The sequence below is a fragment of the Eptatretus burgeri genome, chromosome 2 (genome assembly GCF_056783735.1).
Source record: "Eptatretus burgeri isolate ZD-2024b chromosome 2, Ebu_testis_v1, whole genome shotgun sequence".
NCBI lineage: Eukaryota > Metazoa > Chordata > Myxini > Myxiniformes > Myxinidae > Eptatretus > Eptatretus burgeri.
Genome location: NC_140962.1, coordinates 159,012,569 through 159,027,825, shown reverse-complemented (window position 1 = coordinate 159,027,825; position 15,257 = coordinate 159,012,569). Strand labels below are relative to the sequence as shown.

Sequence of the window (15,257 nt, the reverse complement as noted above, 5' to 3'; positions counted from 1 at the left end):
TACTGTCCGTCAATTATAAAACTCAAATTCTCCTTCTCACAATATTCCTTCAACTCGGTAACAAACTGGGAGATAAAATATTCACGAAACATTTTACTTGTTGTGGTGGATTTACATCCTTGTGTATTGATATGTAGAGTGGAATAAAGTAGTTCCTGTCCCGCCATTTCCCATCCCTGTCGTGATTTGGTCGAGCTCCACTTAATCCTGTTACACACGGAATACCTGTTATCCAGCCCTTGGTATTTGAATACCGATGGACAGGCAGACATTTTTAACATATCCCTTTATATCCCTGGGGTTTTCTGAATGGTAAACCATGAACGGTTTCAATGTACAATCACCTTCAGCATCTCCTCCCAACATCAGCGTGAAGCGATCTTTTTCTCCTTTAAACCCCCCAGGTGTGATCTTCTCCTCACGAGAAATGTCCCTCCCACGTGACCTCCTCTTCCAAAACAGACCGGTCTCATCAATGTTGAACATTTGTTTTGGAGAATATCCACCTTCCTCCATCATGGAACCTTGTCGGCGGTCTCGGTGTGGGCAGCAGCATCCTCTCCGGTCATTCTGATGTTGTGGTAGTTGTAACTCTTCCGGAAGTTCCAAAACCACCACAACTATCGTTAAACGGCTTCACTTCACCTTCATATCAGCTGTACGATCATCTCTTTCATCCCGTCTGAAAACATCCATTTTTACTTCAACACTGATGACCTTCCTCTGTCTTGTGTTCACACGACCAACCTCGCGACACCACGGACCCTTTCCAGTGATGATTACAAAGGGTTCACTTATTACAGAGGAACAATTCACACACAAAATGGTGAACACGTGACCAAACGGACGAACCGAACATGGAGGATTTCAGGAACTGAGGGACAGGAAGGCGGGAAAACGAGGAGGAGGGAGGAAATCTATGTATCCCACATCATCTCTTACAACGATCACGTGTTCATGGTGTTCAGAGTGTAAATTAAATCACAACATCACTCACACACTCGAATCGTGTAATTACAAACACTCGTGAAGGTAAATTAAAGAGTGGTGTAAATGACAGGCCGCACTACTCCAAAAACGCGCGAACAGAGCACGAGGAAAAGGGAGTTTACAGGAAATTAAATATGGAGTTTATTTATAAACCTGTGATGGGAATTCACTAATCCGTGTTCAGGGAAACAGAACAAGAAGAAGAACAAAAACCTCAATAACAGTTCAGGACTCACACAAGTTTCTCCAAGTTGTTGATGATCTTCAGGTCCCTCAGGATGGGCCCAGACTTGGTGCTCAGGTAACATTCCGTTAACCTGTGAAGAGATAAAAACTCCAAGGAGTGAAACAAAGAAACATCAGTAGAAAGTTCTAGATAAACGAGTTCTATTAGAAGGATCTTTGTTGCAGGTTAAGAGATAATTAAATAACTTGAAAATGAACAGGTTGAATGTCACGTGACCGATAATAGTACAAACCCCCTTTCCGTGAGACATCGTCCCCTGGATCGTGGGAACAAGTTTGTACAAAAGAGAAATAAATAAATAAAACAGCTCAATGAACAGGTTCGAGTTATATTCACGGGGAGGGGGGGAATGGGGAGGGGTGGGGGGAATGGGGACGTAATGGGGAGGGGTGGGGGAAATGGGGACAGAATGGGGAGGGGGGGGGGGAATGGGGACGTAATGGGGAGGGGGGAATGGGGAGGGGTGGGGGAAATGGGGACGGAATGGGGAGGGGAAGGGGGAAATGGGGACGGAATGGGGAGGGGTGGGGGAAATGGGGACGGAATGGGGAGGGGGGAATGAGGACGGAATGGGGAGGGGTGAATGCGGACGGAATGGGGAGTGGTGGGGGGAATGGGGACGGAATGGGGAGAGGTGGGGGAATGGGGACGGAATGGGGAGGGGGTGAATGGGGACGGAATGGGGAGGGGAGGGGGGAATGGAGACGGAATGGGGAGGGGTGGGGGGAATGGGGACGGAATGGGGAGGGGGTGAATGCGGACGGAATGGGGAGGGGTGGGGGGAATGGGGAGAGGTGGGGGAATGGGGACGGAATGGGGAGGGGGAATGGGGAGGGGTGGGGGGAAATGGGGACGGAATGGGGAGGGGTGAATGGGGATGGAATGGGGAGGGGGCGAATGGGGACGTAATGGGGAGGGGTGGGGGAATGGGGACGGAACGGGGAGGGCTGGGGGAATGGGGACGGAACGGGGAGGGGTGGGGGAATGTGGAGGGGTGGGGGAATGGGGAGGGGTGGGGGAATGGGGAGGGTGGGGGAATGGGGACGGAACGGGTAGGGGTGGGGGAAATAGAGATGGAATGGTGTGGACGAGGTTAGTTCTGCTGACTTGGTTTGTTTGTGTGAAGTTTGAATGTTTGTTGAAGAAGATAATGAGGTGGAAAACTGGAAAAATTCACTTTCAATCATTGAGGGAGGGAGAGTAATCCAGGAATCTAAATCAGTGATTGATTTCCTTGTTTGATCCAACGAACCAGGTGTGTGTTGAACATCAACGGTTCATCCAGCTGAACAATCCTCGATTATTACCGAAGATAACAACATCAAACACTCGTGAAATATCATAAACAATCAAACATTGGAAACAACAATGTAAAATACCCTCCACAACCCTACCCCCAAAAACCCCTCACCCCCACCACCCCTAATCCCTCTGCCCCCTCCCCTCTCCTTCGACCCCCTCTGCCTTTTTTCATTCCATGTCCACAAAATGAGGAAAAATTCCGACACCACGATGACTATTATTATTATTATTATTATTATTTTGATGATCCATAATATATAGTAAGTAATGTTTAGTGTTATTTAGTTATTTGTATAACCCTGTGTGTGTTTGTGGAGGAAACGAAATCACAGTTTGTACCCGAATCCCCTCCACCATGATGTTTATTTATATCCGTGAACTTCATCTTCATCAGATTCTTCTTCATCAAACATATTGTGGTTATTGTTGTTGAGGCACTCAAGTCTGCAACCACACGTATCACCGCAAGGTCCGCTGTGTTTTCTACCTGTGCAGCGTGGTGACACACCTTTGTTTGTTTTACATGTACATGGTAATACCTGTGTGCAGGTGGATGGTTCAGGTTGTCAAAAAAAAACTTGAGGGTGTGACACAGACAGGACGGTCCAAACGATCTCCTCATTCTAAGATTTCTCGTTTTAAAAAAAGATCAATTCCCCCCAAAAACCTCCCATTACACCCCCTCCCCTCTCTGAAGGTGCACCATCGGCACCACGTGGTACGATCACCTGAGTTCGACACTACGGGTCCAACGTTGGTGTTTAAATGGTGTAAATGGATCATTCGGGGTTTGAACCCAAACTGATCCACAAACGTGACGTTGAGAGTTCAGGTTCACCTTGATGTTTTCTTCTTCTTCTTCAACGTTGCAACTTCATCTTCACTTTCACCCTCATTTACCAAGGTCCACAAACATATCGATCACGTGATCTCAGAGAACATTCTTCGTTCCTTTTTACATTGACGAACCTTCACCACAAAAGAATGAAACGTTGAATGTTCAGAATGATTTGTGTGAAGCCGTTTATCATTCACACGAGTGGTGTGTCAATCATTGTTCCTCATTCCCTCTTCATTCACCCCAATGATCCCCACACAGAACCAGCTGTCCCTTCCATTCCCCTCTCTGAACACAAGTGAAGTACAAAGTTCAACCAAAGTTTAATAATGGAGGTCAAGGTTCACTTGGAGAATGTCAGGGACACGATCAGGGATTATGACGTCACGATGTTTTCATTACCCCCCCCCCCCCCCAAATCCCCTTTCCACTCACCAGAGGGTTCGTAACTTTGTTTGTGATTTCAGACCCTCCATCAACTCCTCCAGTCCCTCATCACCGATGGGATTCGAACTCAAACTGATGGTAAAGGAGGGAAAGAGAAAAACCCTGAGATTATCATTCTGTTCACAACATGGAGAACCTTGGGAATACTTTCACCATTTCAATAGTTATGTTTATAAATCATATCAACACCAGATAATGATGGGATTATAATCCAGTCCTTCGACATAAACAATTATATGATTATGGGATTAAAACCCAGTCCCTCGACAGAAACCATTATATAATGATGGGATTACAACCCAATCCCTCCACAGAAGCAATTTTATAATTATGGGATTATAACCCAGTCACTTTCTATAAACAATTATATAATGATGGGATTATAATCCATTCCCTCCACATAAACAATTATATAATTATGGGATTATAACCCAGTCCCTCCACATAAACAATTATAAAATGATGAGATTATAACCCAGTCCCTCTCCATAAACAATTATATAATTATGGGATTATAACCCAGTCCCTCCACATAAACAATTATAAAATGATGAGATTATAACCCAGTCACTCTCCATAAACAATTATATAATGATGGGATTATAACCCAATCCCTCCACATAAACAATTATATAATTATGGGATTATAACCCATTCCCTCCACATAAACAATTATATAATTTTGGGATTAGAACCCAGTCACTTTCTATAAACAATTATATCATTATGGGATTTTAACCCAGTCCTTCCACATAAACAATTATATAATGATGGGATTATAACCCAGTTCCTCTCCATAAACAATTATATAATGAGGGGATAATAACCCAGTCACTCTCCATAAACAATTGTATAATGATGGTATTATAACGCAGTCACTCACCATTAACAATTATATAAGTATGGGATGATAATCCAGTCCCTATCCATAAACAATTATACAAGTATGGGATGATAACACAGTCACTCTCCATGAACAATTATATAATGATGGGATGATAACACAGTCACTCTCCATAAACAATTATATAATGATGGGATTATAACCCTGTCAGTCCACATAAACAATTATATAATTATGGGATCATAATCCAGTCCCTCTCTATAAACAATTATATAAATATGAAATGATAACCCAGTCCCTCAATGAACAATTATAAGTGGCTGATTTGTCCACAAACAATGGACATTTCATTCTGGTTTCCCCCCCTCGGCCCCTCAGATGTAAAGACAGTAATATCAAATGTCCCTCCATTTATAAAGTGTGAGGTTCTGTTTGTGGACCTGTCTCGGTTTGGTCCTGTCGTGTCCCAGATTAAAATGTCACCTCTGGGCTTTCGGAACGAACAGGTGAATCACATCGTGTCCTTCCAGCGACGTGTACATTGTACTTCCCACATCCAACCTTGATAACGTATTGAACGTTGTTCTTAAATTTCGTAACAATAACCACGATTACCAAGTCCACTCATCAACAGAAACATTAAAATGCTTTGCTTGTGGAAACGAACAGCTTGGTTTGAAACGTTTCTGTCCCAAATCGGTATCAGACATCCTCTCCCGCCAACACTGCTTCACCTCCAACTCCCAACATTGTCATGTACACGACCCCGGTTACTGCGACAGAAGATACAACATCAAACTCAAACCCTCCTGATAATATGAACATCTGTGACGGTTTTACACTCGTTTCCTCATTGAGGAAGAGGAAAACTCCTCAAGATTCATCAACACCTCGTAAAGAGAAGGTGGTAATTATCGAGTCAGAAACACCGGGATCGTTTCTCTCTGACCAGACGATGACGAGCAACCGGTACGAATCCCTCGCACATGAGAATGCAGACTCTCTACCTGTACCTGAGATGTGCCCCCAAAATCCTATGGAGGTAAATTACACTCCATCTCTGGAAAACATTAAAAGTTAAACTGTTCCGTCTCCCTCTCGTGTGAACGAGGACGAACTCCATTAAAAAAAATAAAAGGGGAAAAACCGATCGTACCCTCAGTGCCCCCTTCTCCCCCCTTCTTAACAGTGCCCGACTTTACAAAACGATGAGCTTCGAACCCCAACAGTGTCTGTTCCAGCTGTTTTACATCACGTGTTTGAACACATCAATAAAACTGAGGAAGAACCTGAAATTATCCAACCTCTCACAGATTCCCCCATTCCCCCCACACATACCCGAGGTTCTTCCAACTCCTCCACCCCCTCCTGCTCCTATTAAACCACCACACTACCCGAGGTTCCTCCAATTCCTCTACTCCCTCGTTCTCCCATTCATATGGAGCACGCTGACACCTACACACCACAAGTTACTCCACATCCTGAGGAACCAGTAATTGAAGGTATAGACTGGTCGGATTTTTGGGAAATCAGACTTCAAGAGGCATTTTTTGGGAAACGTTGACAGACCACTTTTTTATCATCATAATTTCGGTGTGCTGAGTACATTTTTGCTGTCTGTCACCCTCTCCTGTGACTCGAAATGCCTCACAATGGCCAAAAACAAAATGGACACCAAAACGTTATTTTAGCTATTATTTCCGGTCTTCCTGAGGTCAAATGCACAGTTCAGAAGTGTCATCCAGAGGCATAACGCATCACCATATATAAACTCTTCATCCTATCAAAATGTAATGTTTGCATTTTAATTAGTGGCAATGGTGGCCATTTCTTGTATTTCAAGATGGCTGCCATGGCCAGCAACTATTTCTCCTAAATCGACTTCTGAAGTACATCTTGAGTTTAACTGTTCATAGATTTAAGGAAAAAATATTTGATTTTGGCCCAAATATTTCCAATCATAGTTTTAATCAAGAAACACGTATTTGCTCCATATATATGTGACAAAAAAGCTGAATCACTCTGCGCTCAGATCACCATCAACAGAAAGCGCTTATCGGGTTGAGTGATGAAATGCACCAACTCATTTTTCTTTTGTTTTAGATGAAGGATGTGCTTCATGTGGAATTTCATATGATGAATGTGCCACTACAAAAATGAGAATATGGAGCCAATGCTGAATCTTATAAGAGGCAGATCCACTGATGTCACACAATGCATCATCTGCCAGGAGAAGAAAAGTGACAAACTGTTATGTGCTACAGAACAAGGACTAACCAAACTGAAAGAGTCTGTGCAAATACGACAGAAACATAGAGACTGTCAAAACAGAATAGCAATAGATAGACTTGTTTTGATACTTACAACCAACCCTGATTCCTTCGTATGGCACAAATCTTGTTATGCTGGTTTTACGAGCAAAACAAACATATCAGATTACAAAATCGAAATTACTCTGAATCCTGTGAAGCTGGCACAAGTGCTTCAGCTGGTGATCTGCCCTCGAGACTAGTGGTTCTCAAAGTGGTCCCGACCGTCCGACAGTGGCGCTGGGAACTTTCAGGGGGGCGCTCCAGACTCCACGAGTGGTAGGGGTCGCTGGTAATGATTTGGGGGGCACTGGCGGTTTCGAGGAGCAGCGGAGATTAGGAGCGCTCATTGTGCTTCCTGCAGTCTGAACAGGTTTCCCGGCGCCATTCGGCAAATTGGCCAAACAATGCCCGTTGTGGTCCTCCTCGTTCGCCGTGGCGCCGTCCAGAGAGGAATTAAAGAGAGGAAATGGGACAGGTCGGTCTTTTTGTAAATCATGAACACATTTTTAAAATGTATTTATTCTGAAAATCATGAAGTTCTTCAAGCATATTACAGTCTTGTTTACCAACAATGCAAGTCAGTGTTTTTTTTTTAATACACACATGGTGTGAATACCATATACATGTGTTATGATCCGGCAGCGCGATTCCCAGCGAGGCGCGAGTACCGAGGCGGCGCGGGTACTGAGGCGGCGCGAGTAGTGAGGAGGCGCGAGTCGTGAGGCGGCGCGAGTAGTGAGGAGGCGCGAGTCGTGAGGCGGCGCGAGTCGTGAGGCGGCGCGAGTAGTGAGGAGGCGCGAGTCGTGAGGCGGCGCGAGTCGTGAGGCGGCGCGAGTCGTGAGGCGGCGCGAGTAGTGAGGCGGCGCGAGTCGTGAGGCGGCGCGGGTGCTGAGGCGGCGCAAGTAGTGAGGCAGCGCGAGTCGTGAGGCGGCGCGACATTGTGTTTTCGGCCCACGCTGTTGTAGCTACCGTTGGAAATGTGAAGAAATCTTTTTTTTGAGGCGCAGGATGAAAATAAATGCGCATACTGACCGGAGACCGGAAATATATAATTATTGTTTGGCCTTGTCACTGGTGTTAGTGTTTCGACATCTTGGCGTATTGATTTCGTTATTCAAATAAGGTTCACGTCCGGTCGGCTTCAAGATGTCTGCCTCAAATAAAAAGTGTCGCCAGTATTCCGTTGAATACATCAAGTATGGATTCATTCCATCCCTGACGAACACGCAGTTACCGATGTGTTTGTTGTGTGGTATCACGCCGTCCAATGAAGCAATGAAACCATCTCGACTGAGCGACTGAGTAAAAAGAACAGTGATGAGGCTCGCACAGAGGTCAGCTATTTCCAATCGCTGAAAGAGAAATTTGAGAAGCGATCCATGGTAACGATAATGTTCAAAGCTAGCCAAAAGCTCATGGATAAAGGACTGGAAGCGTCGCATAAGCTGTCATTGCTCATCGCCAGATCTGGAAAACCGTATTCAATCGGCGAACAGTTGATCAAACCGGCTGTTGGGGAAGTGATAAAAACTGTTATGAGCCAGGATCCGTATCCAGTTGTCTCGTCGATTGTGCTCAGCAATGATTCCGTGGCCAGGAGGATTGATGAAATGTCATCAGATGTAGAAGATAAGCTGTGTTGTGAGCTGAGAAGCACGCACTTCGCCATCCAGCTGGATGAGTCCACTTTGCATGACAGTAAAGCTCTGTTACTTTGCTACGTTTGCTTCATCCGTGTTCAGGAAATGGTGGAAGAATTGTTGTTTGCCCGCTCTCTCCAGACCGATACGAATGGTTCTTCCATCTTCCAAACGTTGGAGAAGTACTTTACTGATAAGAACATACCGATGGAGAACATTCTCGCTTGCGCGACGGACGGGGCACCAGCGATGGTTGGCCACCAGTGTGGTTTTATTGCACTTCTGAAGAACCAGGTACCGTCCGTGTTCGACATTCACTGTGTCGTGCACCACCAGCATCTTGTAGCAAAAGCTCTCAGCACCAGACTTCATACATCACTCCAAATCGTAATCAAAGCAGTGAATAAAATCAAGGTGTCGTCTCTGCATGATCGGCTGTTTCGTCAGCTTTGCCAGGAGAATGATGAACCATTCGAGAGGCTCTTGTTCCATACCGAAGTTCGATGGTTGTCCAAAGACACTTGTTTGACCCGTTTCCATGCCCTCTTCTCGACAGTGGTCGAGTTTCTGTCGGAAATTGATACAGAGTTATCAGAGAAAGTGAATGTGATTGAGCATGATGTGGCTTACCTCGCGGACATATTCAGTATACTGAATGATGACAACAAACAACTCCAGGGTGACCATATGACGCTGACTAAAGCAAAGAAAGTGATCAGCGCGTTCGTAACCAAGGCGACTCTGCACAGGGAAACCCTCGGCCGCAGAGACATGTACCACTTTCCCCGGTTTTGCAAAGGAAACTGCTGTTTCTGATGAAGAGCTGCTCGTTTATTGTAATCACCTTGAGAATATTCTTGGAGATATGGAGCAGCGTTTCAGAGACATGCTAGAACTGTCGGTTCCAGCGTGGGTGGTCAACCCATTCAAATGTGACATTCGAGATGTGAAGTGCGAATTACAGGACGAAATTATCAACTTGTGGAATGATGATGAGGCGAAGGCAAGATTCTCACAGCATGAATACGGCAAATTCTGGATTCTGGAGCGGGGCGAATACCCCGCAAAATGGACAGAGGCAGAACTGCTGCTGATGGCGTTCCCCACATCATACCTCGTTGAAAGAGGGTTCAGCACCATGATGAATGTGTTATGTTGTTGTTGATGTTCTTCAGGTCCCTCAGGATGGGCCCAGACTTGGTGCTCAGTTCACATTCCGTTAACCTGTGAAGAGATAAAAACTCCAAGGAGTGAAACAAAGAAACATCAATAGAAAGTTGTAGATGAACGAGTTCATCTGACTGATACTGACCAAGTATCGCAACCACCTTGACATTACCAAGAGGGGCGATCTGCATCTCCACCTCACTGAGATGGAGCTGGATGTTCGTAATCTCGCAGCGAGTCACCAGGCCCACCCTTCACACTAACGGTATTTGGGCCTGTGATAACAGATTCCCAGTTTTCCTCACCTGGACCTGTTCTGCTGAAACATTGCAGGTAGTGCAAAATAAAATAGAAAAGTAAAGGAAGAGTAAAGGAAAAGTAAAGTAAAATAAAGTAAAATATTATTCAGAAAATATTTGGCTTCTGTTATTTTTGCTTCCCATCCACATAAATTCGGACTATCCTATTGCCCACTGGGTGTCCGACCACGAACGATAGGACAAGGGGGCATTGGGCCGGTCCAAGAGGGCAGAAGGGGGCGGTATTCAAAAAAGGTTTGAGAACCACTGGTTTAACTGTTACCGCTGTTCCCGCTTGCAGTAAGACGAATGATAACAATACCCTGGTGTAAAGACTTCAAGCTACCCCCCTTTCAAGTTACTTCCCGGTAATCTGAAATCGATTTCAAGTTACACCCGGGGGTAGCCTGAACCCGATTTCATATTACCCTCCTCCCTGATTTAGCTGAAATGATCAGTTATTTTGCCCACAACTCATGATACGTTTATTGAATAGAACACGTCAAACATACAAGATTGAAAGCTCGTCTCAAAATCTGGAAACATAAAAAATGCAACAAAAATGTTAATTGTATTAAAACCACAGCTCCGTCTCAAAGAGCTATTGTTATTATTTCCCTCGTACGGACGATACAAATATACCAGCTACAGGCAGTTTGTCAGATGGAAATATAGATATCTGGGCAAGGAGTTGTGTGGTGGACTGAGTTTTGTGGCTTCAGATATCCCCACCTTGCACAAGTGGTCAAGTGTAAGCTGTTTTCATTGCCTTTCTTATACATTGATTTTATTGCGTTGTCACCATAATTGTAAATATAGTGTGAGTTGGTTAAAAAGATATACCAGTATGTCTATTTGTATCAACTATATCGAAGAAGGATATCATAAAAAATATGGCAAAAACTATAACTATGAGAAATACTGATTTCAATTAATAACAATATTAAAATAAAATCATTCATAATAAAATCAAAATTCATTGCAAACTCTTTAAAGGCTGTCATGTGGTCAATGGCTTTTCTCTAATTAGTTTGCAATATCAATTAAATCACTATTTTTTGTAAATAACAAGCTCAAATGAGCTAAGATCCTTGTCCTCTTAATGATGACGTCATAAAAACGCATATGACGTCATTGTTATGTATCAGGTTTGCGATAAATTATCTGTGCTTATGCCCGGCTTGATTCCCGCAAACAAAATTCAAACAGCTTACCTAGTTTCGGAGATAATGGTACAGGCGATTTCCATTAGCAGTGATATTATGACGTCAACTTTTTTCTCGGAAGAATTTCCAAAATCGGAGATGGTTACTGCCTACGCGTGGGCTTTCTGGATATACATGGCAAGTTTCACGAAGATCTGATGAAAAATCTGGGTTGTGAAACAAAAAATGTCAAAAAATAGGAATGACGGCAGAAAAATTGATATGACGTCATAATGATGTATCATATGTGCGATAATTCATCTCTACTGATGCCCTGTTCGATTCCCACAAACAGAATTTAAAAAGCTTGCCTAGTTTCGGAGATATTTTTTGAGGCGATTTCCATCAGTGGAGATATTTTGACGTCATAACTTTTTTTCTCGGAGGAATTTTAAACTCGGAGATGGTTACTGTCTGCGCAGGGAATTTTTACATATGTATGTCAAGTTTCAGGAAGTTTCGATGAAAAGTGAAGGGTCTGAAACAAAAAAGTCCACAAGAAGAAGATGAAGAACAACAACGTGAGTAAGACTTGGAGATCCTCCACGAGGATCTAAAAATACATAAATAAATGTTTTGAGGGGAGTAATCTGAAATCGTAGGGGGGAGGATGAAGGAGGGGGTAGGATGAAGGAGGGGATAGAATGAAGGAGGGGGTAGGATGAAGGAGGTGTAAGATGAAGGAAGGGGTAGGATGAAGGAGGGGGTAGGATGAAGGAGGGGGAATGATGAAGGAGGGGAAGGATGAAGGAGGGGGTAGGATGAAGGAGGGGGTAGGATGAAGGAGGGGGTAAGATGAAGGAGGGGGTAGGATGAAGGAGGGGGTAGGATGAAGGAGGGGGTAGGATGAAGGAGGGGGTAGGATGAAGGAGGGGTAGGATGAAGGAGGGGTAAGATGAAGGAGGGGTAGGATGAAGGAGGGGTAGGATGAAGGAGGGGTAGGATGAAGGAGGGGGTAAGATGAAGGAGGGGGTAGGATGAAGGAGGGGTAGGATGAAGGAGGGGGTAGGATGAAGGAGGGGGTAGGATGAAGGAGGGGAATGATGAAGGAGGGGGAAGGATGAAGGAGGGGGTAGGATGAAGGAGGGGTAGGATGAAGGAGGGGTAGGATGAAGGAGGGGTAGGATGAAGGAGGGGGTAGGATGAAGGAGGAGGTAGGATGAAGGAGGGGTAGGATGAAGGAGGGGGTAGGATGAAGGAGGGGATAAGATGAAGGAGGGGGTAAGATGAAGGAGGGGTAGGATGAAGGAGGGGGTTAGATGAAGGAGGGGGTAGGATGAAGGAGGGGGTAAGATGAATGAGGGGGTAGGATGAAGGAGGGGTAGGATGAAGGAGGGGGTAGGATGAAGGAGGGGGTAAGATGAAGGAGGCGGTAAGATGAAGGAGGGGTAGGATGAAGGAGGGGTAAGATGAATGAGGGGGTAGGATGAAGGAGGGGTAGGATAAAGGAGGGGGTAGGATGAAGGAGGGGTAAGATGAAGGAGGGGGTAGGATGAAGGAGGGGGTAAGATGAAGGAGGGGTAGGATGAAGGAGGGGTAAGATGAATGAGGGGGTAGGATGAAGGAGGGGTAGGATGAAGGAGGGGTAAGATGAAGGAGGGGGTAGGATGAAGGAGGGGGTAGGATGAAGGAGGAGGTAGGATGAAGGAGGCGGTAGGATGAAGGAGGGGTAAGATGAAGGAGGGGGTAAGATGAAGGAGGGGGTAGGATGAAGGAGGGGTAAGATGAATGAGGGGGTAGGATGTAGGAGGGGGTAGGATGAAGGAGGGGGTAGGATGAAGGAGGGGGTAGGATGAAGGAGGGGTAAGATGAAGGAGGGGGTAAGATGAAGGAGGGGTAGGATGAAGGAGGGGGTAAGATGAATGAGGGGGTAGGATGAAGGAGGGGGTAGGATGAAGGAGGGGGTAAGATGAAGGAGGGGGTAGGATGAAGGAGGGGTAGGATGAAGGAGGAGGTAGGATGAAGGAGGGGGTAGGATGAAGGAGGGGGTAGGATGAAGGAGGGGGTAAGATGAAGGAGGGGGTAAGATGAAGGAGGGGGTAGGATGAAGGAGGGGGTAGGATGAAGGAGGGGGTAGGATGAAGGAGGGGTAGGATGAAGGAGGGGTAGGATGAAGGAGGGGTAAGATGAAGGAGGGGGTAAGATGAAGGAGGGGGTAGGATGAAGGAGGGGGTAGGATGAAGGAGGGGTAGGATGAAGGAGGGGGTAGGATGAAGGAGGGGGTAGGATGAAGGAGGCGGTAGGATGAAGGAGGGGTAAGATGAAGGAGGGGTAAGATGAAGGAGGGGGTAGGATGAAGGAGGGGGTAAGATGAATGAGGGGGTAGGATGAAGGAGGGGTAGGATGAAGGAGGGGTAGGATGAAGGAGGGGGTAGGATGAAGGAGGGGGTAAGATGAAGGAGGGGGTAAGATGAAGGAGGGGTAGGATGAAGGAGGGGGTAAGATGAATGAGGGGTAGGATGAAGGAGGGGGTAGGATGAAGGAGGGGGTAAGATGAAGGAGGGGGTAGGATGAAGGAGGGGTAGGATGAAGGAGGAGGTAGGATGAAGGAGGCGGTAGGATGAAGGAGGGGGTAGGATGAAGGGGGGGTAAGATGAAGGAGGGGGTAAGATGAAGGAGGGGGTAGGATGAAGGAGCGGGTAGGATGAAGGGGGTAGGATGAAGGAGGGGGTAAGATGAAGGAGGGGGTAAGATGAAGGAGGGGGTAGGATGAAGGAGGGGGTAGGATGAAGGAGGGGGTAAGATGAAGGAGGGGGTAGGATGAAGTAGGGGGTAGGATGAAGGAGCGGGTCGGATGAAGGAGGGGATAGGATGAAGGAGGGGGTAAGATGAAGGAGGGGGTAGGATGAAGGAGGGGGGTAAGATGAAGGAGGGGGTAGTTTGAAATCGCTACTCCGGTACTCGGTGTTGAGAACGATAGTATTTCACTTCCCGTTACGGTAAATGAGGTAAATCCAAACGTGTCGACTATTCCTGCTGATTCGTCACGTGGTGAAGTAATGATTGACGATCCTATTATTACTTCAAATAAACGGAGAGTATCAGCTGTTCGTGTTTCTCTCGGTTGTGTGAAGAAGGTGGTATTGGAGAAGGACAGTGAAGCTGAAAATACACCTCAATGTGTTCCTCGTGTTTCTACCTTTATTGGGAAAAAAGATCGTGAAGTAGGTCCTGGAGTTTAGGAAAATACATCACAAAGTTTGCAGATGATTTATGAGAATATAAATTGTTGTTTTGGTGAAATAGTTAGTGATGTTAAGGAAAGTGTTAAACCCCCAAATGAACTGTTACCATCACTAAGTTCTGTGAACGATCAGACAGTGTTTAACACGTCCCTCTTCAGTGCCCCCTTCACCGATGCAAATTCAAAATATTACTCCGTGATCTCCTCTTGAATCGACAGATAAGGCTCCACAAGAGTGTGAAACCAACATTTCAACTCCCACTGAGCATCACGACCTCCATGGAAATGATGGAAACACACAAGAGAAAGTTAAATTCTGTTTTCACTTTTCATCGTCACTAAGGGTGATTAACACTCGGTTACATCAAGTTTGGTGAAAATTGAATGTTTATATCCTCGGTCTGTGTGGAATGGATTGAAGCGAGGGGAACCTTCCATGAACTTCCATCCGTTTCCATGACATATAACGAGGATGTCTCAAGTTCTAGTTGATTTCTGTTTTCACTTTTTGGACCTTCTGGTGGATCTACACGTTTAATGAAGATAATTTTCGTGCAAATCCGCTCAGAAACAAACTTTTCATGAGGAAAATATATTAAATTCAAATAACCGTGACACTCTGGAAGGGACACCACATGCTTTCGGTTCACTGCTTCACCTCGTAACGTGTCCTCCTGAGGGACTGCTTATTCAAACCGTCTGTGAGATTAATATTGATATATTAGATTGTTTGTAGATGTGTTCTACAAGTATGTCAAAGAATTCCGGTGAAAAACAGAAGT

The 15,257-nt window shown here is 45.4% G+C and overlaps 2 protein-coding genes across 27 annotated transcripts in view; one reads left to right on the top strand and one right to left on the bottom strand.

Moving 5' to 3' along the window:
* The window catches only part of LOC147033690 (NACHT, LRR and PYD domains-containing protein 12-like), a 1,146,930-nt gene that overhangs the window by 756 nt on the left and 1,130,917 nt on the right, over positions 1-15,257 (bottom strand). For all 22 annotated transcript variants that reach the window (XM_085871777.1, XM_085871800.1, XM_085871791.1 and 19 more), the window contains 2 exons: positions 3,813-3,896; positions 1,227-1,307 (listed from right to left, as the gene is read on the bottom strand). In XM_085871777.1, coding sequence (XP_085727903.1) covers positions 1,227-1,307; positions 3,813-3,896 — 165 coding nt within the window. The remainder of the gene's footprint in view (positions 1-1,226; positions 1,308-3,812; positions 3,897-15,257) is intronic.
* The window catches only part of LOC147033697 (NACHT, LRR and PYD domains-containing protein 12-like), a 517,878-nt gene that overhangs the window by 178,357 nt on the left and 324,264 nt on the right, over positions 1-15,257 (top strand). The window lies entirely within an intron of this gene.